Here is a 26,686-nt window from a genome sequence, read left to right on the forward strand (position 1 = left end):
TCCATTTTCTGAAGGATTTTCTTTTAGCACTAATAGCTTCCTTCACCTCACTTTTTAACCATGCCAGATGTCATTTGGTCTTCCTTCCTCCTTTTTTAATACACAGAATATATTTGGCCTGGGCTTCCAGGATGGCATTTTTGAACAGCATCCATGCCTGATGTAAATTTTTGACCTTCTCAGCTGCTCCCATAGTCTCCTTTTTGAAAGTTAAATGCTAATGTATTAGATTTCCTGTGTGTACTTACTTATCTTGAACTGATATTGATTATGGATCCCAGTCCAGCTCATGTTGCTATGGACCTTTGAGGAGAGACCCAGGTAAACTCCTACCAGGCTGGGGTTACACTTGACAGGTTGAAATCATATACAAAATTTAATCCAGAGAGATCAGGTGACAATGTGCTGACCGGAGAGGCTGCATTTGTTGGAGCTCCTCCTGAAACTTAATTATACAAAAATCACCAGTGGAGGTGACATCTAAATCTTGCAAGAAAGATAAAGACAAGAAGGCTACATGTATAAATAGGACCAAGATGGCGGAGAGTGCCGAAGATCCAACTGTGGTAAACCCCTGTTTTATTGCAGCGAATCATGGAGGCAGTGGTGCGAGCACTGAAGGATCAATTTGATGGGCTCACTGAGCAGTTCACTGCATTATCTCAAACGGTGGTGGAATTTGGAAACTGCATGACAGACACAGCTTAGCACTGCTGAAAAGACAGTGGGTAAAGCACATTCGGAGCTTACAACTCTTCAATCTGCGCTGCTTCAATGCGAGACAAGCTTGAAGATTTGGAGAATCGTTCCCAAAGAAACATCTCCATTTTTTGAGATTTCCATACACAGTGAAGGAGGCCAAATTGGGGCTTTTGGAAAACCGGATTGTGGTGGAAATTTTAGCCAAAAACCTCTGGGGACACTACTTATTGAATGTGCACACAGCTAGGCTGAGCTGCACCGATAAAAATAGGAACATATGTGATCATCATGCGTTTTCTTAATGTCGGCCATAAAGATTTGGTTCTGCAGAGATATCGCCAATGCAAGGGCTTGCGCTATCAATGTAAAAAAATCTTGATATTTCAAGATTATTCTGCAGGAGTGACTTGCATTCAGCACTGTATACAGAACAATGCCTGAGAAGAATGTTCGTTTCACTCTTCAATATCCAGCACGCCTTAGAGTTACTGCATAATGGAGTTCCACTTGTGACCGCAGGAGGCAAAATCAGCAACTTCCCAATCTGATTGCAGATTACACCTTGGTCTTTCTTTGGGACACCACTTACTGTGCATCGGGTGAGTGTGAGCCTTGGAAGCAGCTAGATTTTTTTCTGTCACCATTTGGGGCTGGAAGGGTCTGTGCATATGAACATAAAGCAGCAGCAGCAACTGCTAGCTTACCCTCTATGCCCCACTTACTCTTCTGCACAAGTCCGCAGCAGCAATCAAATAGGAACCACCAGCTTCCCTTCATTTTCTTCTCTTCCCTATCACTGCCTGCCCAACTAGATAAGAGCAAATGAAATTAAATCATCTGACGGCCAGAGCCTGTGTGTGCCACTGCTGGTTTCCCTCCCCAAAACAGAAAGTTACACCACGAGGATGGAAGAAGGGGAGGGACACCGGCCACAGATTGGCCCTGCAGATGGGTTTCTTTCATTTACACTCATCTAATCAGACAGCCAGCGGCAGGGAAGGGAAGGGAAACTGGCAGTTCCTATCTGGTGTTGCTGCCATAGACTCACACAGGCAGTGGCCTGGAGGTGTGACTGAAAAGGGAGTAGAGTGAAGTGGAGTGAAGTGAAGCACGGGAAGTGGGGGGGAGAGAAAGAGACGGAGCAATCGTAGGGTAAGGGGGATGAGAGATGGATCAATGCTGCATGGTGGGGGGTTGGGGAAAGAGACAGGACTATTGGGGGGATAGACAGGCAATGATGGATGGAGGTGGCAGAGAGAAATTGGGCAAGGGTGGATGCTAGAGGATGAGAGATTGAATGGTGATGTTATATGGGGAAGAAAGAGAGAGAAGTGATGGGGGCCGAGAGAGGCAGAGGGGCAATTCTGAATTGGAGGGGAAAAACGAGGTACTGTTGCATGGAAGGGAATGAGAGACAGGGGCAATGTTCAGAGGGCAGAGAGAGAGAGAAAGAGAGAGAGGAGATGCTATATAGTAGGCAAACAGAAAACTGGATATTCTGGATGGAAGAGGAGAGAGGAGATACTGGTTGGTGGGGGTGGGAGCGGAGAGGCTACATGGAAGGGGGGGGAAAGAGAAGTTGCTGCATGACTGGAAAGAGGGAAAAGAGACAGGAGACGATGCATGGTTGGCAGGAAAGAGAGACCCACAGACAGGAAGACGTTGGATGGGGAAAAAGGGGGAGAAAGGGAAAGAGTTGGTGACAGACTGGGGAATTAGAGAAGCAACAGGGGCAGGTGGAAAGCTGTAGATAGATGCAGATTTAAAAAGTGGGGGATTGAAGACTGGATACTAAGAATGAATGAATTCTGAGTGGGCAGAGAGGCAGTAAAACAGACGAAAGCTGAATGGAAAATATCAATGTCAGAAACGGATGTAGTAGAAGAGATGAAGACACAGAGAGAGAAAAAGGAGAAATGAACAGGAGACCCTGGAAAGAGTTATGAGAAGATAAGAAAACAGTAGTCAGAGACTGTGACCTACAATTAGAAAAATTAAATGTCCAGACAACAAAGGTAGAAAAAATAAATTTAGGGTGAAATAATGTGGAATATTAGTCTAAATTAAAGTTAATAAGTTAAAAAAAGCCACACAAAATAAAGTGATATCTTTTTATTGAACTAAATACATTTTTTGACTAGCTTTCGGAGACCAAAATCTAAATTCCTCACGTAAGTAAACTATCCTGACCTGAGGAAGGAGGTTTTGGCCTCTGAAAGCTAATCAAAAAATGTATGAAATTAGTCCAATAAAAAGGTGTCACCTTATTTTCTCTTTTAGTTGTATTTTTATACATTAATTTTTAATTTCATGAGTAGAATGTGTTCATTTTTAAGTTTACATCTGCTGTCTTTATAATTTACAAAGTAGAAAAGGAAATGCATTACTGTTTCTAGTTCTCTGGTATTATACTATATGTAGAGTCCAGTTTCTGGGGGTTTTAGTTTGATTTTTGTCTACATACTTCTATCTTTACTTTGTGGGTACTTATCCCATGCTTGGTGAGGGTCTATCTGTGTGAAAAAGGCCAGTTATTCTGATATCATTAAATGTCTGTGTAGAATCGATTTGTAGTAATCCAGATTTTTACATAGAGGGGCATTTTTGAAAGAAACGTCCAATTTAGTCATCTTTGCAAAACGGCGAAATCCAGGGGCGGGGAAACCCGTATTTTCAAAAAAAGATGGACATCCATCTTTTGTTTCAAAAATACCGTCAGAGACGTCCAAATCCTTAAATTTGGACGTCCCTAGATTTAGATGTCCTTGGATCTGGACATTTCTGACTTTCGGTGATTTTCGAAACCAAAGACGTCCATGTCAAAAACATCCAAATGCAAGCCATTTGGACATAGGAGGAGCCAGCATTTGTAGTGCACTGGCCCCCCTGACATGCCAGGACACCAACCGGGCACCCTAGGGGGCACTGCAGTGGACTTCATAAATTGCTCCCAGGAACATAGCTCCCTTACCTTGTGTGCTGAGCCCCCCAAACTGTACACCACTATCATAGCCCTTACGGGTGAAGGGGGAACCTTTATATGGGTACAGTGAGTTTGTGGTGGGTTTTGGACAGCTCGCTGTTTCCTCCACAAATTTAAGAAGTAGGAGGGGTATGGGCCTGGGCCTGTCTGTCTGAAGTGCACTGCAGTACCCACTAAAACTGCTCCTGGGACCTGCATGCGCTGTCATGGACCTGAGTATGACATCTGAGGCTGGCACGAAATATTTTTAAAGATGTTTGTTGAGAGTGGGAGGGGGGTTAGTGACCACTGGGGGAGTAACGGGAGGTCATCCCCGATTCCCTCCAGTTGCCATCTGGTCATGTCAGTCACCTTTTTGTGCCTTATTCGTAAAAACACCACGTCCGGGTGAAAACGTCCAAGTGTTCGTCAGGGATGTCCTTGCTTTTTTCGATTATGGGTCAAAGACATCCAAGTGTTAGGCCCAAGTCCCGCCTTCGCTAAGCCTCCGACACACCCCCTTGAAATTTGGATGTCCTTGAGACAGACTACAGTTGGAGATGTCCAAAATCGGGTTTTGATTATACCGATTTGGACGTCTCTGGGAGAAGGACGTCCATCTTCCGTTTTATGTCAAAAGATGGACATCCTTCTATTTCGAAAATGAGCCTGATTGTAACATAGCAAGTGATGGCAGAAAAAGACCTGTACAGTGCCATCCAGTCTGCCCAACAAGATACACTCATATGTGCTACTTTATATGTATACCTGACCTTGATTTGTATCTGCAATTTTTAGGGCACAGACCGTAGAAGTCTGCCCAGCACTAGCCCCGTCTCCTAACCATTAGCCCCGCCTCCTAACCATCGGTGCTACCACCCAATCTCGGCTAAGCTTCTGAGGATCTATTTCTTCTGAACAGGATTCCTTTATGTTTATCCCACACTTTTTTAAATTCCGTTACCGTTCAGTAGGTATATTAAACCCTTTAGTGTCCAATGTTCCCATCAATCTGTTCCCATATGGCTTATTACGGGAACATTGGACACTAAAGGGTCAATGTTCCTGTGTCCACTGATATGTTTACAGCATTTGCTTTTTCTTGGTAGGCCTTTGTTGTGTGACTCTTGGAAGTAAGTGCTATGAAGGTACAGTAGATTTGTTCCTATTTGTTTTTAAAGTATTACCATGTAATTTTATTGAGTGTCCCCTGGTCGTTGTACTTTTTGGAAGAGTGAAAAATTGATTCACTTTTACCTGTTCTACACCACTCAGGATTTTCTAAACCTCAATCATATCCCCCCCCCCCCTTCAGCTGTTGATTTTCCAAGCTGAAGAGCCTTAACTTCTTTAGCCTTTCCTTATATGGGAGAAGTTCCATCCCATTTATCATTTTGGTGGAGGGATATATGCCACTGCAGTAATTTTGCTGCAGGATGTGTCATGTGTTGAGAGGTTGACCAGACTCAAGACTACAACAATGGCAAAGTTTAAGTTATGGGATAATGCAACTTTATTTAATATGTCTGTATTTCCAAGGTTTCCACAAATGTGTATGTGGTTTATGTTGATGCAGTGGAGATCAACCACCAAGATCGAGGAACGTGGAACACTACGAACAGTGAACAGGAGCAAGAGAGTAGTGTAACCAACAGGACACTTCCAAAAGGACAAAAGGAAGTCAGAGATTATTAAACACAAGGTTTATTCATAAAAGGACTCGACACAGCAATGTGTTTCAGCAATAGTGCCTGCCTCAGCAGTCTAAAAACAGATACATAAAACATATTTACAAAATCGTAAAAATACAGCTAAAACAGATGAAGCAATTCTAAGTTGCAAATAAATATACAAACATATTGTTAACGAATGAAACAATGATATATATTAAGAAAAAAAGAATCATGTATATTAAAAAATATAAATAGTAAGATGACCATAGGAAGATACTCTTATAAAAAGTCAATTATAAAACTGGAAATCCAATATGAAGTATAATTATTGCTTTCTACAAAAAGTGCTTACTTCATCTTTAAATTTTGCAAAGAATAAATTTAAAAAGACAGAGACAGAAATAGGGATGATTCCATATAGACACTGACCTTATATGAATAGTAATTAAACAATGTCTGTGTATTATGTCTTAAAAATATACAGACTGGATAAGTACTCAGCTTTTCACCTTGCACATTTGTTTTAAAAGATTGAAAGTTTAAAGTATTTAGTCCATTACTTTGCACATTTGGTTTAAAAAGATTGAAAAATTGTAGCACAGTAGTGTCGGGAAGCAATAATATAGAAAAAAAAAGAAAAAAAAGTCTTCCGAACTCACTGCAGGGATACCCGATGAAAGAAACGCTATACCATTTCAGAGCAGTATGCTTGACTGCATGAGAAGTGGCAAAATCATCTGAGGGTTCCCTTGCTACTCATGGGTGTGTACTGTATTACAAATATTGGATGAGTGGACTAGTGCATTGGTGACAGCTGAGACTTTAATAATCGGTGGCTAAGGTCCTGGTTTATTTTGTTTAATAAAAATATACAGAGCAGGTGAGATGCAATAGTCTATGAATAGAAATAAATTGGAATATAAAAAAACATCTGGAAAGAAGGAGCTCTACAAAGATGATCCTGGTAATGTTTTGAAGGGAAACGTGCTTACCAAAGAAGAAAAAGATTTTAAAAAATACTGTGTACTGATACCGTCAATCAAAGCTAGTAAGCAGAAAAACAGAGCAGAAGCAAACTCTGAAGTGTGGAAAGACAAAAGAATGGTAAAAATATTTTACGACTGTGCCTTAGATCAAAGCTAGTGAACAGAAAGGCAGAGCGGTAAGAGACTTGAATTGCAGAAAGAAAAAAGAAGGAAGAAACTTAAAATGCATGGGGACCATAAATAGAATTACACCACCTACATATTTTGGTAGTTTCAAACGGGGAGATTATAGCATAATGAAAAATACTTAAAACATGTAGCTGTGTCAAAGGTGCTGAAAATATGCATCAGTGAAACATTCTCCGTCTATGAACAATAGCTCTACTACACAAGAGTACCATACCTTTAAAAAGACTCCAATCTTGCACCAAGTGCAGTCTAAAACAAATGTGCCAGCAGTAGATCACAAACGCTATCAAAAAAGAAGGAGCTGCTGTGCAGGTAAAAGTTAATATGGTATTTGAAATTGTGGTGGTGCCAAAATGAGAGAAAATGCCACATATGTGCATTCAAGTTTAAAACATTGGGACGCGAGTCTGAAAATAGGCACTGATGTGATTGTAAAAACCATGGGTCTTTTCTGGAGAGCAGACAGCATAAATGATCTTAAAAGGATACACTGATTAAGAAGCAATAAATTGCAAAACATACAGAAACATATATGGATAAAGACCTATATATAAAAAAAACCTTTGGAAATGTGAACCTGTGTCCCTTAAAAAAATGTAAAAATATATTGTTTATGTACATTGTATGCATAGATGCAAATTATCTTTAGTGTGTACATTTGTGCCTTTGGAGCTCCAATTACTCAAGGTTAACACATTACACTGTACATCTATATAAATAAAAATGTAAATGTCCGTTTGTTCAAAATCTTAAATCTCCGAAAGTTCTTCACCGATTGCTTTCAAATTTAGACACAACGTTGCATTCGAATACGCGCATGTTTTTATATACCTACTATTATATAGATGTCACAGCTGTCGTACTCGCGGAGCGGAAGCAGTGCTACGAGTAATTGCAAATGAAACCGAGGAAGAACGGCCATCAGCGAACGAGCGAAACAGACAAAGAATGGCTCAAATAAGTGCCGAGGAAGCAGCAGAGCGACGTGCAACCAGACTTGACGATGCATGGTTGCGAGCATGGCGATCGCGTTCTGCAGCTTCAGATCTGCTTCGTTCTCAATATAATCAACGCGACAGGCTGAGAGTGGCTTAAATATCCCACAGTTCTTCACCGATTGCTTTGAAATTACGCACATGTTTTTATATACCTACTATTATATAGATGTCACAGCTGTCGTACTCGCGGAGCGGAAGCAGTGCTACGAGTAATTGCAAATGAAACCGAGGAAGAACGGCCATCAGCGAACGAGCGAAACAAAGAATGGCTCAAATAAGTGCCGAGGAAGCAGCAGAGCGACGTGCAACCAGACTTGACGATGCATGGTTGCGAGCATGGCGATCGCGTTCTGCAGCTTCAGATCTGCTTCGTTCTCAATATAATCAACGCGACAGGCTGAGAGTGGCTTAAATATCCCACAGTTCTTCACCGATTGCTTTGAAATTACGCACATGTTTTTATATACCTACTATTATATAGATGTCACCGCTGTCGTACTCTCGGAGCGAAAGCAGTGCAACGAGTAATTGCAAATCAAACTGAGGAGGAACGGCCATCACCGAATGAGTGAAACAGACAAAGAATGGCTCAAATACGTGCAGAGGAAGCAACAGAGTGACGTGCAGCCAGACTTGACGATGCACGGTTGCGAGCACGGCGATCGCGTTCTGCAGCTTCAGATCTGCTTCGTTCTCAACAGAATCAACACGACAGGCTGAGAGTGGCTTAAATCTCCGAACGTTCTTCACCGATTGCTTTGAAATTTCGACACAACGTTGCATTCGAATAAGCGTGTGTTTTTATATACCTACAATTGCAAATCAAACTGAGGAAGAACGGCCATCACCGAACGAGCGAAACAGACAAAGAATGGCTCAAATACGTGCAGAGGAAGCAACAGAGCGACGTGCAGCCAGACTTGACGATGCACGGTTGCGAGCACGGCGATCGCGTTCTGCAGCTTCAGATCTGCTTCGTTCTCAACAGAATCAACACGACAGGCTGAGAGTGGCTTAAATCTCCGAACGTTCTTCACCGATTGCTTTGAAATTTCGACACAACGTTGCATTCGAATAAGCGCGTGTTTTTATATACCTACAATTGCAAATCAAACTGAGGAAGAACGGCCATCACCGAACGAGCGAAACAGACAAAGAATGGCTCAAATACGTGCAGAGGAAGCAACAGAGCGACGTGCAGCCAGACTTGACGATGCACGGTTGCGAGCACGGCGATCGCGTTCTGCAGCTTCAGATTTGCTTCGTTCTCAACAGAATCAACATGACAGGCTGAGAGTGGCTTAAATCTCCGAACGTTCTTCACCGATTGCTTTGAAATTTTGACACAACATTGCATTCGAATAAGCGCGTGTTTTTATATACCTACAATTGCAAATCAAACTGAGGAAGAACGGGCATCAGCGAACGAGCAAAACAGACAAAGAATGGCTCAAATATGTGCAGAGGAAACAGCACAGTGAAAAACATCGCTCGAGGCTCTTGATCGATCATTGCAAGATTTGCGTGGAAACATCAGACCATTTGGGAACATTAATATTGCTTGCAGGAGATTTCAGGCAAACATTACCTGTAGTTCCTCGATCGACACCAGCGGATGAAATAAATGCTTGCCTAAAATACTCTACTTTGTGGCAACACATAAAGACGTTAAACTTAACTACAAATATGCATGTCCAGCTGCAAAACGATCAATCAGCTCAGATACTCTCACATCAATTGCTGAAAATTGGGAACGGAAAGGTGCCGGTTGATCTGACCTCAGGACGAATTTCATTGCCTCATAACTTTTGCAATTTAATGACCTCAAAAGAACCATTGGTTGAAAAAGTATTTCCCAATATTCAAACCAATTATAAGAATCACGATTCGCTGAGTGAACGAGCTATTCTTGCGGCCAAGAACAAAGACGTCTACGAACTGAACAATATTATTCAGTCTAACATTCAAAGCGAGCCACTCACATACAAGTCCGTCGACACTAATCTGGAAGCAGATGAAGCGCTTAATTATCCAACAGACTTTTTCAATTCACTCGATCTGCCAGGGATGCCACCGCACGTACTGCAATTGAAAATCGGCGTGCCAATTATCATGTTGCGAAATATCAACCAGCCAAAGCTTTTCAACTGCACGTGGCTTGCAGTAAAAAAATTAATGAGCAATGTCCTACAAGCAACAATCTTGACAGGACCTTTCAAAGGTGAACATGTCCTCAATTCCTCGCATTCCTATGATTCCAACAGATATGCCATTTCAATTTAACAGATTGCAATTCTCAATTCGATTGGCATTTGCAATCACCATCAACAAAGCTCAGGGCCAATCTTTAGAATTCACCCGTTTACATCTACACACAGATTGCTTCTCACATGGACAATGATATGTTGCATGTTCTACAGTCGGCAAGCCAGACAATCTCTATCTCTGCACACACAATGGAACAACAAAAAATATTGTATACCCACAAGCATTGTGAAATTAAACATATTAGAAACGTGCGCTTCCTCTTTTCTTTCTTTTCCACTTAACCAGACTGAGCCACAGCAACGCGTGGTCGGGTAGAGCTAGTATCTAATAAAAAAAATATATGAAATAAAGCATCTGCTCTGAAGAAATGTTTATGTATGTTGTTTAGAGTAAATACCAAACTCATGGTAATGGACTGCGAGGTTTTTGTAAAGGGTGATAGATATATAAGTTATGATTGTATAAAAGTCCACAATTTACATTATAATGTACAAATGTAAGCATGACAACAACATTCATAAGGTATAAAAAGACAAATTGTAAAATGAACAGATTATAAAAGACCAAAAGATTAAAATCTAAACACATCAAATATTTATAAAAGCACATTGTTCATTAAAAAGGAGACAAGGAGGCATATTTTCAAAGCACTTAGCCTTCCAAAGTTCCACAGAAACCTATGGAACTTTGGAAGGCTAAGTGCTTTGAAAATATGCCTCATTCTGTTCTAAAAGTATAAAACAAATATAAAAAAGCATATACAAAAGTTGATGGAATAAAACCTGATGCTTATTGCACTGCTCTTACATCAGAGAACTCATGCTATGTTTATAAACCACGTGAAAAAGTATTGGTGTATTAAAAAAGGTGTAGTATTTAAATAATACATAATGACCACGACTGGAGAAATTTATATGTGGAAATATAAATGAGCAACCAGACAGATACTGTAGACAAGTGTAAGGGCATATTTGTAAGACTGTTTCTAGAGTGGAAGAGAGAAAAAAGAGAACAGATTGGAAAGGGTGTGTAATCTATGTAGAGAAAGGGTGTGTAATCTATGTAGAGAAAGGGTGTGTAATCTAAATTAAGCCCGGCGGGAATTAATGTTGGGAAGAAGAAAATCAGTCTCTGTTCTTCTTGAAGTATCTGATCCATATGTCCCCTACACCAGTTACTTTTGAAAACTTCAAATTAGCTAATGTATGTCCAGTACTCAGCCAATGGTCTATGAAAGGTACTGTTTTATTGTTTCTGTTAATATTATTTCGATGCTCAACTATTCTAGTTTTTACCATTCTCTTAGACTTGCCAACTTATAGTAGCTTGCACGAGCACACGATGATATAAATGACACTGGTGGTAGTACAATTAGATGTATAATTGAGTTTATATTCCTTGTTGGTGAGAGGGTGTGTAAATGATATATCCAAGGCATGTTTACAGACACTGCATGATCCACATTTGGTATGTCCCAAAGGTCGTACATTATTCTTACTTAGGTAATCTGGGAGGCAAGAAGGGACTAATTTTTCTTTTAAGTTCTTCTCTTTTGAATATGAAACAATAAGTCATTTGTCTTTAAAGCAGTTGTGGCCCTTGAGGATATGCCAATAGCATTGAATGCTTCTTTGGATTTGTCCTGCCAGGTGTGAAAACGTAAGGGTACAAACAACGTCGGGCGATGTTCTGTTCTTTGTGGATTTCAGTAGCTCTTCTCAGTCTTCATTACTCACCTTATCATCCCAGTTATATATGTTGTTCAGGATAACCTCTGCTTTCTAATCTTCATTTCATAACAGTTGCCTGCTGATTGAAATCAAAATTGGTGCAAATTCTCCTTAGGTGAAGGAACTGGCACCCATAAATGCATTTCCAACTGACTCATACTCACCTTGGTCATCATTGCCTTAACTAATAAATATTTTGCTTTCAAAATGTTTACTACCAGCAAATCAAAGGGACTGCAATGGGGGCCTCCATAGTAGCTATGCTAGTACTACTACTACTACTTAACATTTCTAGAGCGCTACTAGGGTTACGCAGCGCTGTACAATTTAACAAAGAGAGACAGTCCCTGCTCAAAGAGCTTACAATCTAATAGACAAGTGAACGGTCGGTCCGAAAGGGGCAGTCAAATTGGGGCAGTCTGGATTCACTGAACGGTAAGGGTTAGGTGCCGAACGCAGCATTGAAGAGGTGGGCTTTAAGCAAAGACTTGAAGACAGGCAGGGAGGGGGCTTGGTGTAAGGGCTCAGGAAGGTTGTCTCATAGACTGAGAACATTTCACCGACGCATACCTTCACAGCACCTTTGACACAGCTACATGTTTTAAGTATTTTTCATTATGCCAACATCACCCCATTTATGTTTTTTAATATACATGATTTTATTCCTTAATATATATGATTGTTTATGTTATGTATGTTTCATTTGTTAATATGTTTGTATGTTTATTTGCAACTTAGAATTGATTTATCTGTTTTAAATGTATTTTTATAATTTTGTAAATATGTTGTACATATCTGTTTTTAGACTTCTGAGGCCGGCACTATTGCCGAAACACGGTGCTGTGTCGAGTCCTTTTATGAATAAACCTTGTGTTTAATAATCTCTGTCTCCCTCATGTTCTTTTGGAAATGTCCTGTTGGTTGCACTACTCCTTTGCTCCTGTTATTTTGACACAGGACAGACTGTTTACTTAGAAATCTGTTATCGCGTACACTCTAAGCATTATATAGGAGTATACCAAGCACTACTCACGTCTATATGCCTAGTGCCTCCCCTCCATGTTAACTGTGCCCCCCCCCCCCCCCCACTTCCAAAAAATGTGAGGTTTAGCTACACCCCTGGGAAGGAGTGAAGCATGAGTGATCCACGATATCAGGGAGATTTTTGTTAATAGAGGAATGCTTTTGGGGGGGGGGGGGTGGGGTTGGGGTGAGTGGTGGGATTCATGCACTGTCTTATTAAATGCTGTTTTATTAGATGTTGGGTTATATCTTACAGGGAAGGGATGGGTTTATGGGTTTTTCTGGAGATTACAATCTGGGGCATCTGGTAAAGGGTGGGCAATGGGAGCTCACTTTCAAATAATACTGATTCTGGATGAAAGTTCTGTCAGAATGATATGTCTAATGTGCGCATGGCAACATGAAATGTGTCTGGCACTTGCTCCCCCCTAAAGTGCCATAAGATTTTAACAGAATTAAAACGGAACAATATACAATTGGCCTGTCTTTAGGAAACTTGGAGGCATATTTTCAAAGCAATTAGCCTTCCAAAGTTCCATAGGTTTCTATGGAACTTTGGAAGGCTAATTGTTTTGAAAATATGCCTCTTGGTTATCTGAGCTAGAACATGCAAAATTACGGCATGACTGGGTCAGCGAGGTAGTGTCAGCATCTTCCTGTGAATGCTGCATAGGAGTGGTTATTTTAATAGGAAAATCATTTCCATGTATAATAGAAAAACCACTGATTAACCCAGCATGGCACTATGTGATAGCTGTGTTAAAATGGCAAAGTACTACAATTATCGTAGCTAATGTTTATTGTCCAAATACAAGGGCATGCCTTCTTGCTGGAAATAATAGAAAAAGTGTTAGTTTCTGAGCAATTTGTCTTTATTTCTCTAATCGTGACTAATACGATCATGGGCCCAAGTATAGACAAACTGCCCTCTACCATAGAAAATCTTAACCAATTGAAAGGTATCCATTACTTGTGTACCAGCTGCATCCCACAGAAAAAGGTTATTCACATTTTACTCAAGCACATAACACAGCCTCCAAATTAGATTACGTTTTTGTATCAAAGCAATGGTTTGCTAGAATTTCACAGGCTGAAATTGAAGAACCAGTAATATCAGACCACTCATTAGCATGGGTGGAAGTCTGGGTAGTGGAGGGCTTTATGTATACTCCTCATTGAACTTTTCCCAAATATTTGTATGACGACACACATTTTCAGAAATATCCATTGGAGAGATGGAATTCCTTTTGTTTTCACAATGCTATTCATGATGATGACCTGGTTCTCTTTTGGCAAAACTGCCACAGCAGTACTAAGGGTCAACATCATACCTTATGCTGTACACCATCGTAGAGAATTAAATCAAGCTATAATAGCTCTAGAAAGGGAACATAGAAAGTATATCTGCCATCCAATACAATCAAATAAAGATAGATGGTTTGCTATGCAATCTGCTTCAAATGGTAAATTGCATGAAAGGGCGATGAAGGCACATACTTATTGTAAATAAAGGATATATGTTCATGGCAATAAACTAACCCCCTTTTGTCAAAGCTGATACATCCTTGGCTAGACACAAAAACCATAGACAATTCTTGATGAAGGTAAATTACATACAAATCCTAAAGATATTGCTAGTTTAAAAATTTTCTTTCAACAGTCCAGTTCGTGGGTGAGACATCTCACTGATTTAATTTAGATAAATTAGCATATTCCATTCAATCATGTAGGCTTTGTCAGATGCATATATCCTATTTTTAATGTATAGAAGATTTTGACAACCTAGGAGTACTGTCTGTTGCATTAAAAAAAGGCATTGGCTCTTAGTCGTGATGCTGAAAAACTTGTGATTTAGTTTTATGGCCTTTTCCTTTTTTTGCCTTGGAACATTTACTTTTACAGGATTTTTTTTTTACAAGTTATACAACCACTATACAATGAACCCAGAGCTGCAGTCTTGGTAAACAGTATGCTTTCTTCTACTTTTTCAGTGCATAGAGGCCTTGAAAAGTCTGTCCCCTTTCCCCAATATTATTTCTTCTTTTTTTGAAGCCTTTATTGCTAAGCATTAGATTACACCCGGGGATATTTGGCATGAATTTAGGGGTTCTGATTCTTAAAACGGTGGCCTTTGCCGATAATATTTTTATAATACATACTAGACCCCTAGAATCTGTTGCTGCTCTTCTCCAACTCCTTGGCACTTTTGGGCCTGATACAGGATTTAAGTTGAATTATCAAAAAACAGTGGCCATTCCAATACTTACTACACCTGCAGCTTTCATTAGAGCAAATTTTCTTTTTTTTTTTTTTTGTGGTGGTGGTGGGGTGGGGGGGGGGGGGAGAGCAAAGCTACTAGGTACCTGGGTTGCTAAACTCTGAGGTAAATATAAAGAACTAACTTTTACTAGAACTCTTCTGACTAACCTACCTTTGTTGATGATGGCTCACCTGGCACTTTTTAGAATGGTGATTCTGCCCAAACAGTTATACGTTTTCCAAAATAATCCTGTTATTCCTTCATATACATGATAAATTACTGATTCAGCGCCTTGTTCAAAGATTCTTATGGAAAGAGAATAAAGGCAGGTTTAAATATAAGCAGTTGACTTATACCCTGCGACAAGGAGGTTTGCCCTCACCAAACTCTGATCTTTATTGTAAAGCCTGTCATCATCGACAAGTTACGGATTGAATGAAGCAGACTGTTATATCCCTATCTCTTATGAGAAAGCCCTTATTGCCCCACAAACACCTGAATATGTTTTATATGTAACCTTGGCTTTTTTACCAAGACATATAAAACCTAGTTGTTTAAGAGCCCCTCTACAATGGGTTTGCGCACAGCTTTGTGAAAACAAGCAACTTAATAAAAGGGTTACTGCTTGGCTGCCTCTGCAGAGTAACTTAAATTTCCCGGTTGACCAAATAAAGCTTTTCAGACTTGGGTGACTAGGGGTATCTCCAGTGGTGTGCTGGAGCAGGCTCTCACAGGTTCGCAAGAGCCGGTTGTTACGTTTTTAAGAATTTTGGGAGCCGGTTGTTAAAGTAGGGCCCTCCATGGCTACTTTAACAACTGGCTCCCAAAATGTGGGCTTGGGCCCCCTGCTGAAGTATCTTTTACTTTGCTGGTGGGGATGCTGAGCCCTGCCAGCCAAGTAAATAGACTACTGCTGCTCCCCGCTCCTTGTTTCCAGCTCTGGGCAGCAGGCTGGGACTTCTCGAACATGTGAGAGAAGTTCCAGCATGCTGCTCAGAGCAAGATGTTGGGAGTGGTGGCAGTCCATTTATTGGCTGCTAGCAAAGATATGCCTAGCGTGCCCGCATGAAGGGAGGGAGGACAGAGAGGCAAGTGTTGCTCCCCCCCCCCCCCCGGCCCTTCCAACTGCAGAGCTGGCTACATTCGGAGAAAGAGCCTGTTAAAAATTTACCAGCACACCCCTGGGTATCTCCATGTTAAAACATTGTGTTGACAAAGAGGGTAGGTAAGCCTTTTTCTTTTACTCACTTCAGAGTTATATCACCTTTCGCAGGCTGACAGTTTTTCATATATGCTAGTGAGGCACTATATTTCTTCACTTCCTGTTCCAACACTCACAGAAGTCATGACTGAGTAGGTGGAGGAGGTCTTTTTATTGGAAGGTGAGACACCACCACGGGTGTCCTTTTATTATAAGGCATTGAGAGAGAGTATTTACCACCTTTGAAATTTCAGAAGGGAGCTGAAGCATGGTCTACGTTTTGGGGGGGGGGGGGGGGGGGGGGGGGGGGTTGAGATTTCTGCAAAGTTGTTGAAGGGTTTAATCTGTAAGCTGTTGGTGAAGGTAACACCTATGATATATCGGGAACAAATACAAATTTTTATATAGAACTTATATTTCTCCTAGAAGGGCTTTTCAAATGGGAATAGCACAAAGCAGTCAATGCGCAAAATGCGTAGAACAGGAGGCTACTCTTAGACATATGTTTTGGTTTTGTCTGGTTATTCAGTGGTTTTGGAGAGCTGTCTCTATTAAAGTACAGCAAATTTTCAGGTTATGTTTACCTCTTCAACCTCAAATCTTCTTACTTGATAATTACACTACCATAGTATTTAAACCAAATAAGACAAAACAAAATTTGCTGTTTTACATGTTCTTGCTGGCATTAAGAATTATACTTTTACAATGGCTGAGAAATACAGCTTCTAATGTGGCACAATGGCTGAACCTGGTATATACTGTTATGATCCTGAAATGACAAAGTGGGTTGGAATCACCCCAGCCACTGGAAGAAGTTTCAACAAGTTTGGGGGCCACTATGGAGTGCCACGCCACAAAGCTTGTAGTTGGATTTTGAACTGCTGACTGAATCTGCTTTTGTATCTATCCCGAACAAAGATCTCTCTTGGCTAAGAGTAAGCCAAGTCTGGAGGTTCCTTTGAGGAAAAGGGCTGGGAGTATTGGGGGGGGGGGAGGAGAAATGGGATACTGTTCAAATGGAATTGATGTCTCTTTATTGCTCTTATTGTTCTTACTTATTTTTAATAAATACAAAGCTTTTAAAAAAAGATTTAATCCAAGAAATGTATGTCAAACTTATCACTGAAAACCTCAGACTATCTTAAATCTCCTTCCTGATTCTTAGCTTTACCTAGATACTAGTTATGTGGAATTATGAATGTTGAGATAGGTGAGTGAAGATATATACCCCAGGGTAAAGACTCAGTGGAAAATGAATGGATAATGTTAACAAATATATACCTTAACCACACAGTTGTAGGGTGCACGGGGGATAGACAGTGATCTTGCTTTACAGGTTAAATATGAAAGTTGTTCAAGGGAAAGGGGCACCCCCATCTTACCTGCAGGTGATTCCTAGTGTCTGGAGAGCGTTCATTATCAAGGCTATTTGCCCTTTCATTCTGCGGCCTCACTGGCTGTCTCTCCTTCAATGATGTGCTCCTACCCCGACGACCTGCTTGTTTTCCTTCTGTCCTGTAATCCCAAACACCCATTCTGTTTATATGACAAGGAGACAACAAAACTACTCAAACCATTGTTTTTACCTTAAAATTGTTTCTTCTGGTGCCAACCTCCCCATAGCCTATTCCTTGCATTCAGATATTTGTATAGCAACAAAGGTTTCTGTCCAAGATCAGATGGCTTTTGTGGTTTCTCAGAACATACAAAATTGTAACTCAGATCAGAAGAACTGAACTTACAGTAGCAACATGTGCTCCCTGTAAATATGTCAGTGTTTTACATTTGACTCTTTAATTTGCAACAGGGTTACTTTGTACACAATGATTTAACCATAGCAGACACTGCCTTCTATGAGAATAGCATCCATTAGCAGTGTTGAGGAATTTCACAGCTTCCAGAAAATCAGAACACTTATGCAGAAAGTCTTACAAAAATGTACTCAATATATACTATAACAACTGCTAGAGGTAATCTCCTATGACAATGTACTAAACATTCAAAAATAACAGGAGATTCAATATATAGAGTATTGATTTTCTGAGCTGAAACTTCTGATATCTAAATGTCAATTAAGTAATAGAGGAAAAAGGCCTAGAGAAGCCCCCAGCTCAATTTTAGCTTCGGGGGCTGGACTGCTTCATCATTGGCCAAAAACCTCTTTATTTTCTAACAATCTCAAAATTGTCTTACTTTTACTTGTGACAGAAGAGTTGCAAATAGTAATATATCTTTCCTTTACTTGCCAGATGAAAACACAGACCACTAAACCCTGAGGCAGGTCATCGAAACGCTGGCCATCGTAGGTTGTGGTCAAAGTCCAAGGTGCAGGAAAGACCCGGATGAACAAGCCGAGACAACCTTAGATAAAGCAACAGATAAAGCTAAGTAATCTGATGCGTTGAAAAGTCAATACTTATAAACAAGTAAAAGTAAGACAATTTTGAGATTGTTAGAAAATAAAGAGGTTTTTGGCCAATGATGAAGCAGTCCAGCCCCCGAAGCTAAAATTGAGCTGGGGCTTCTCGAGGCCTTTTTTCCTCTATTACTTATATGACATCTAGATATCAGAAGTTTCAGCTCAGAAAATCAATACTCTATATATTGAATCTCCTGTTATTTTTGAACGCTCAATATATACTATGAAATATATCAGAAGTCTTAACAGCAGGTACTTAATAGTCATCCTGTATTTATTAAATTTGTTTATTGAGCTTTTTAAATACTTGACCTTCCACTTCAGAGATTTGTAGTATGCATGTCTGTAACAGCTGCTTTTATTTATAAAACGATAACTAAACAAACACATTTATATGCTGCCTTCTCGGGAAAGCCATTCAGATCATTTTACAACTGATAAAAATCCAAGCTGTACATAAAATCAAATAAAAAAAACCCATCATCCAACCATCTGCCATAGTATGTATAGAAAGCAAAGTTACTCACCTATAGCAGGTGTTCTCTTAGGACAGAAGGATGAATAGCCACACTAATGGGAAATATCTGACAGCGCCCTGCACAGGAATCAAGCCACTGACAGAACTCCAAGGGGATGTGGTTGGAGCAGTGTGCATATTCATCCTACTGTCCTCAGAGCACCTACCACAGGTAAGTAACTTTGCTTTTTCTGAAGACAAGCAGGATAAAATGTCCACCCTTATGAGAATCTCTAGCCACCAGGCTACCTGAAATAAAAAAAAATAGTGAAAACTAAAAAGCCTGCAATAGGCAAGGACCAATGTGGAACAGGGAACACAAATACTTGGGGGGAGGGGGGTTGCCAGCCTGACACAGAAAGGGGCCTAGCGGGTTGAACTGGATTCTACATCTCAAATAAATTCTGAGTCGTAACATGATCCTCTAAGTCAGTCCAGCCTAGGCATAAGCGAAGGAGATGTAGTCTGCCAGCCAACTGGATAATGTGCTTTTACCGATGACAGCCCCCAACCTGCTGGGGTCAAATGAAACAAAAAGTTATGTGGACTGTCTATGGGCTTTAGCACACTCCAAATTGAAGGCCAAGGTACTCCTGCAGTCCAGAATGTACAGTGTGCTTTCACCTTGATGGGCATGAGGCTTTGGGAAATATGTTGGCAGAATAGACTGGTTAAGAAGGAACTCCGATACTACTTAGGATGCATACACAGAACTATTCTGTTGTGATAAAATTTTGCATAAGGTGGATCAACTACTTTTGTCTGGAGTGCAATAACTCTACATGCTGAAGTAACAAACACCAGAAACATGACCTTCCAGGTTAGGTACATGACAGATATCAAGTAGCTCAAAGGGAGCTTTCATCAGCTGGGTGAGAACAATTATACCCCATAACACCATGGGAGGCTTGATGGGAAGTTTGCACTACAGCAAGCCTTGCATGAACAACTAAAGGATAAAGAGAGATCGGCTTTTCCTTTCTACACAGTAATAAGCTCCAACTGCACTGAAGTGAACCCTTAAAGAGTTGGTCTTCATAGCAGACTCCGAGATGTAGAAGGTATTCAAGCAGTTGTTGTGCAGGACAGGAGAAAGATCTTGAGTCTTGCCCTCACATCAGATGGCAAACCTCCTCTATTTGAAACCATACGGCCTTCTACTGGGATCCCTCCAGGAAGCAAGCAAAACTTGGAAAACAACCTCTAGCAGGTTCAAGGAGTCAACCTCTAGCCTCAAAACATCCATGCTGTGAGGTCTAGGGATTGAAGGTTGGGATGAAAGAGGAACCCCTTGTTCCAAGTGATGAGGGTTGAAAAGCAGCAGTCCCCATGGATCTTTGGAGGCTAGCTCCAGAAGAATAGGGAACCATATATGCCTCAGCCAGTAAAGGGGCAAGGAGGATCATGGTATTCTGGTCTTGTTTGAGTTTCAGGAGAGTTTTTCTATGAGAGGTGTTGGGAGGATACGCATATAGAAGTCCCTTCCTCCAGTCAAGAAGAAAGGCATCTAACACTAGTCTGTCATCTGATCCCAGTCTGGGGAACCTTGTTGTTTAAGTGAGTGGTGAAGAGGTGTATCAAAAGGGTGTCCCAGTCTCAGAAGATCTCTCAGGCTATGCCAATGTTGAAAGACCACTTCTGTGGTTGCAAAATCTGACTCATCTGTCTGCCAAGACAGTTCTTCCTCACCAGGTGTGGCCCTGAGCACCATCCTGTGGGAGATGGCCCATTTCTACTTCCTGACTCAGAAGGTATGAATCCGTACCTCTCTGCTTGTTGACATTATACATCACAACCTGTTTGAATGAAAACAATTTGATTCTGCAGCTGATCTCGGAAAGCCTTTAAAGCATTCCATATGACCAGAAGCTCTACAAGATTGATTTGATGGACTCTTTCTTGAGCAGGCCACTGACCCTGGGTGTACATTTCATCTATCTGAGCTCCCCAACCCCAGGCTGGCTGCATATGTCATCAGAGTCTTGTAGGGTTGAGGAATTTGGAATGGGAGTCCCTTGGTCACACTGCTATGCTATGTGATTCTTATATTCCACCAAGTTAAAAAAAAAAAAAAAAAGATTCTAAGTGGCTTACAAACAAGTTTTTCTTCATTCAGGAGAATTACAATAAAAAAAAACATCTATAAACTTAAACTAAAATACAACCCTCATCATCTCTATAAAACATTCTTCTCATCAAACAAGAATGACTTTGGCAGTCTTTGAAAAGAATATTGTGGTACTCTCCAAATTTCCAAAGGCAATCTGTTCCAAATCTTGGACAGCTCTAGAACGGATTTCTTTCGAATACCTTTAAAAGACGAAGAATTTAATTTCAAACTACATTCTGACCTAGCCAAGAAAAAAGATGAAGGAAAATCCAAATAATCAAATTACCAGAGCCATCACTATTCAACAATTTATACTACTACTACTGCTTGTCATTTCTATAGTGCTACTAAACGTATGCAGCACCGTACACTCGAATATGAAGAGACAGTTCCTGCTCGACAGAGCTTACAATCTAATTACGACAAACAGGACAAATAAGGAATAAGGGAACTACTAAGGTGGGAATGATAAAACAGACATGGGAACAAGTGAATAGGGATTAGGAGTTAAAAGCAGCATCAAAAAGGTGGGCTTTTAGCCTAGATTTGAAGACGGCCAGTGATGGAGCTTGACGTACTGGCTCAGGAAGTCTATTCCATGCATATGGTGCAGCAAGATAAAAGGAACTGAGTCTGGAGTTAGCAGTGGGGGAGAAGGGTACAGATAAAAGAGATTTATATAATGAACAGAGTTCCCCAAGAGGAGTGTAGGAAAAGATAAGAGTGGAGAGGTACTGAGGAACTACAGAGTGAATGCACAGGGAGCCAATGAAGTGATTTGAGGAGAGGGCTAATATGAGCACAGCAACACTGGTGGAATATAAGTGCAGAAGAATTTTGAACAGATTGAAGGGAAGAGAAGCCATAAGTACATAAGTAATGCCATACTGGGAAAAGACCAAGGGTCCATCGAGCCCAGCATCTTGTCCACGACAGCGGCCAATCCAGGCCAAGGGCACCTGGCAAGCTTTCCAAACGTACAAACATTCTATACATGTTATTCCTGGGATTTTGGATTTTTCCAAGTCCGTTTAGTAGCGGTTTATGGACTTGTCCTTTAGGAAACCGTCCAACCCCTTTTTAAACTCTGCTAAGCTAACCGCCTTCACCACATTTTCCGGCAATGAATTCCAGAGTTTAATTATGCGTTGGGTGAAGAAAAATTTTCTCCGATTTGTTTTAAATTTACTACACTGTAGTTTAATCGCATGCCCCCTAGTCCTAGTATTTTTGGAAAGCGTGAACAGACGCTTCACATCCACCTGTTCCACTCCACTCATTATTTTATATACCTCTATCATGTCTCCCCTCAGCCGTCTCTTCTCCAAGCTGAATAGCCCTAGCCTCCTTAGTCTTTCTTCATAGGGAAGTCGTCCCATCCCCGCTATCATTTTAGTCGCCCTTCGCTGCACCTTTTCCAATTCTACTATATCTTTCTTGAGATGCGGCGACCAGAATTGAACACAATACTCAAGGTGCGGTCGCACCATGGAGCGATACAACGGCATTATAACATCCTCACACCTGTTTTCCACACCTTTCCTAATAATACCCAACATTCTATTCGCTTTCCTAGCCGCAGCAGCACACTGAGCATAGTGAGAGATCTGTGAGAAGCAAGTTGCAATAGACTAAGTGAGAGGTGATAAGAGTGTGGATAAGGGTTTTGGTAGTGTGTTCAGAAAGGAAAGGAATCTGGTGACATCATAGAGAAAGAAACGGCAGGTTTTACCAGTCTGTTGAATATGTGCAGAGAAAGAGAGAGAGGAGTCAAAGATGACCTCAAGGTTATGAGCTGATGAGACAGGAAGGATGGGAGTGTTATCTACAGAGACAGAGAATGGGGGAAGAGGAGAAGTGGGTTTAGGGGGAAAGATAAAAAGCTCAGTCTTGGTCATGTTTAGTTTCAGATGGCAGTGAGACATCCAGGCAGAAATGTCAGATAGGCAGGCTGATACTTGGGCCTGGATTCCAGCTGAAATTTCCGGTGTGGAGAAGTAGATCTGGGAGTCATCAGCATAAAGGTGATACTGAAAACCATGAGATCAGAGTGCCAAGGGAAGAAATATAGATGGAGAAAAAAAGAGGTCCCAAGACAGAACCCAGAGGTACACCAACTGATAGTGGGATAGGAGAAGGATCAGTCAGAGTATATACTAAAAGTGCGATGGGAGAGATAAGAAGAAAACCAGGAAAGAACAGAGCCCTGAAATCCAAGTGAGGACAGCAGATATATCGAGAAGGATAGAATAGAGACCTTTGGATCTGGCCAGGAAGAGGTCCATTGGAGACTTCAGCAAGCACTGTTTCAGTTGAATGAAGAGGGCAAAAGCCAGACTAAAGTGGATCAAGAGTAGCTTGAGATGAAAGAAAGTCCAGAAAATGGAGGTGAACAGTATGCTTAATTTGTAATCCTGAGTACATAGGAAGCCAATATAGCTCCTTTAATAAGGGGGATGGCTCTTGCATACTTTCCCAAACCAAAAATCAATCTTGCAGCTTTATTCTGCAAGAACTGCAATCTTTTGTAGCAACTTTTTAGTAAGACCCCCAAATCAGCCATCAAGACAAACATTTTAGGGAAAGAATGACAGTAATGACATCCACTAGCTTCCCCCAAGCCTGAGACCATTAGGCCTTTTTAAGGAGGGACTCCATTCACATTTACTACACTAGGAAAACAACTGCCATGTGCTGTGTTACATGTCTTAGCAGATATCCTGGATGCACCTATGCTACCTGCTGATACGTGGAATTGCAGGCCTCAGTGCTAAAAAGAACTATCCTCACAGAACCAGAATTCAATGTTTTTTTTTCATGAGGTAGCCAGAAAGAGGAGAAGAGAAGAGGTTGATATGTGAAGTTAGATAAGATTCCAGTCACATGAAACAGCATGTTTGTGTGGTGGATTCAGAACTCTCTTGCATTTCAGTATTCTTAAAAAGTTTGCATTAAGGGTCACGTGTCACCATGAGACGGGGTGGGCGCCAAGAAGCTGAGCTCTGTGTAATCCTATTATCGGCGATTTGTCAGCTTGAATCACCTGGGATTGTCTCCTTCTCTACAGTTCCCCACTCGCAAACCTACGCGCCTTCCAGGTGGGCACCGACTAACAGGTGAAACTGCAGTATGACCTCGAAATCCAATTGGAAAGAGAGGGACAAGCTGTGGCCCACAGATCACAAAATGGCCAACAACAGTAGCCCTGCCAACCCTTTGGTGGGCTTGGCATGGGTGTCAGAAATAACAGCTAAGGTGACAGAAGCTGTTGAGGCAGACCTAGATAAGAAATTATAGCAAATCTTTGACAGGGTGGAAGAAACACATGAGCATATCGATAATGTCTACCTGGAACTGGATGCCGGCCTGCAAAGAACTACCAGCTTGGAGGATCACACTATGACTATGATGGAAACATAGGCTGATCTTACAAAATCAGGTCCTGGACTAAAGTAGATGATTTGGAAAACCAAACTCGGAGAACAACCTACGTCTGGTACGGTTACCTGAATCCATATTAGATAAGGACTTGCCCGATTTCCTTGTGGCTGTGGGGAGAAAAGGAGGAAGGGAGAGAGGAAGAGAAAGAACCTGGGGTGGCCGTGGGGAGGGAAAGAGGAAAAGAGAGAGCGAGAGAACCTGGGGTGGCCGTGGGGAGGGAAAGAGGAAAAGAGAGAGCGAGAGAACCTGGGGTGGCCGTGGGGAGGGAAAGAGGAAAAGAGAGAGCGAGAGAACCTGGGGTGGCCGTGGGGAGGGAAAGAGGAAAAGAGAGAGCGAGAGAACCTGGGGTGGCCGTGGGGAGGGAAAGAGGAAAAGAGAGAGCGAGAGAACCTGGGTGGCCGTGGGGAGGGAAAGAGGAAAAGAGAGAGCGAGAGAACCTGGGGTGGCCGTGGGGAGGGAAAGAGGAAAAGAGAGAGCGAGAGAACCTGGGGTGGCCGTGGGGAGGGAAAGAGGAAAAGAGAGAGAGAGAACCTGGGGTGGCCGTGGGGAGAGAGAGAGGAAGAGAGAGAGAGAACCTAGGGTGGCCATGGGAGGACAGAGGAAGACAGAAAGTGAACCTGGGGTGGCTGTGGGAAGGGAGAGAGGAAGAGAAAGAGAGGACCTGTGGTGGCTGTGGGAAGGGAGAGAGGAAGAGAGAGAGAGGACCTGGGGTGGCTGTGGGGAGGGAGGGGAAGAAAGAGAGAGAGAGAGAGAGAGAACCTGGGGTGGCCGTGGAGGGAGAGAGAGACACACAGACAGAGAGAGACAGAGAGAACCTGGGGTGGACGTGGGGAGGGAGAGAGAGAAAGAACCTGGGGTGGACGTGGGGAGGGAGAGAGAGAAAGAACCTGGGGTGGACGTGGGGAGGGAGGGAGAGAGAGAAATAACCTGGGGTGGCCATGGGGAAGGAGAGAGCGAAAGTACCTGGGGTGGCCGTGGGGAGGGAGAGAGAGAGAGAGGAAGAGAGCAAAAGAACCTGGGGTGGCCGTGGGGAGGGAGAGAGGAAGAGAGAATGAGAAAGAGCCTGGGGTGGCCGTGGAGAGGGAGAGAGGAAGACAGAGAGAGAGAAAGAACCTGGGGTGGCCTTGGGGAGGGAGAGAGGGAGAAAGAACCTGGGGTGGCCGTGGGGAGGGAGAGAGGGAGAGAGAAAGAACCTGGGGCGGCCGTGGGGAGGGAGAGAGGGAGAGAGAAAGAACCTGGGGAGGGAGAGAGGGAGGGAGAGAGAAAGAACTTGGGGCGGCCGTGGAGAGGGAGAGAGGGAGAGAGAAAGAACCTGGGGCGGCCGTGGAGAGGGAGAGAGAGAAAGAAAGAACCTGGGGTGGCCGTGGAGAGGGAGAGAGAGAAAGAAAGAACCTGGGGTGGCCGTGGAGAGGGAGAGAAAGAAAGAACCTGGGGTGGCCGTGGAGAGGGAGAGAGAGAAAGAACCTGGGGTGGCCGTCGAGAGGGAGAAAGGAAGAGAGAGAGCGAGAGAACCTGGGGTGGCCGTGGGGAGGGAGAGAGGGAGAAAGGAAGAGAGAGAGCGAGAGAACCTGGGGTGGCCGTGGGGAGGGAGAGAGGAAGAGAGAGCGAAAGAACCTGGGGTGGCCATGGGGAAAGGAGAGAGAGTGAGAGAACCTGGGGTGGCCGTGGGGAAGGAGAGAGGAAGAGAGAGCGAGAGAACCTGGGGTGGCCATGGGGAAGGAGAGAGGAAGAGAAAACCTGGGGTGGCCGTGGGGACGGAGAGAGGAAGAGAGAACCTGGTGTGGCCGTGGGGACGGAGAGAGGAAGAGAGAACCTGGTGTAGCCGTGGGGACGGAGAGAGGAAGAGAGAACCTGGTGTGGCCTTGGGGACGGAGAAAGGAAGAGAGAGCAAGAGAACCTGGGGTGGCCATGGGGAAGGAGAGAGAGCGAGAGAACCTGGGGTGGCCGTGGGGACGGAGAGAGGAAGAGAGAACCTGGGATGGCCATGGGGAAGGAGAGATTAAGAGAAAACCTGGGGTGGCCGTGGGGACGAAGAGAGAGGAAGAGAGAACCTGAGGTGGCCGTGGGGAAGGAGAGAGGAAGAGAAAACCTGGGGTGGCCGTGGGGACGGAGAGAGGAAGAGAGAACCTGGTGTGGCCGTGGGGACGGAGAGAGGAAGAGAGAACCTGGGGTGGCCATGGGGAAGGAGAGAGAGCGAGAGAACCTGG

The 26,686-nt window shown here is 42.5% G+C and overlaps 1 protein-coding gene across 1 annotated transcript in view; it reads right to left on the reverse strand.

The window, feature by feature from the left end:
• Positions 1–26,686, reverse strand: part of PACS2 (phosphofurin acidic cluster sorting protein 2) — a 550,048-nt gene that overhangs the window by 122,863 nt on the left and 400,499 nt on the right. The window contains exon 13 of the mRNA XM_030213995.1: positions 17,375–17,507. Coding sequence (XP_030069855.1) covers positions 17,375–17,507 — 133 coding nt within the window. The remainder of the gene's footprint in view (positions 1–17,374; positions 17,508–26,686) is intronic.

This window comes from Microcaecilia unicolor, chromosome 9 (assembly GCF_901765095.1).
Source record: "Microcaecilia unicolor chromosome 9, aMicUni1.1, whole genome shotgun sequence".
In the NCBI taxonomy this organism is placed as follows: Eukaryota; Metazoa; Chordata; class Amphibia; order Gymnophiona; family Siphonopidae; genus Microcaecilia; species Microcaecilia unicolor.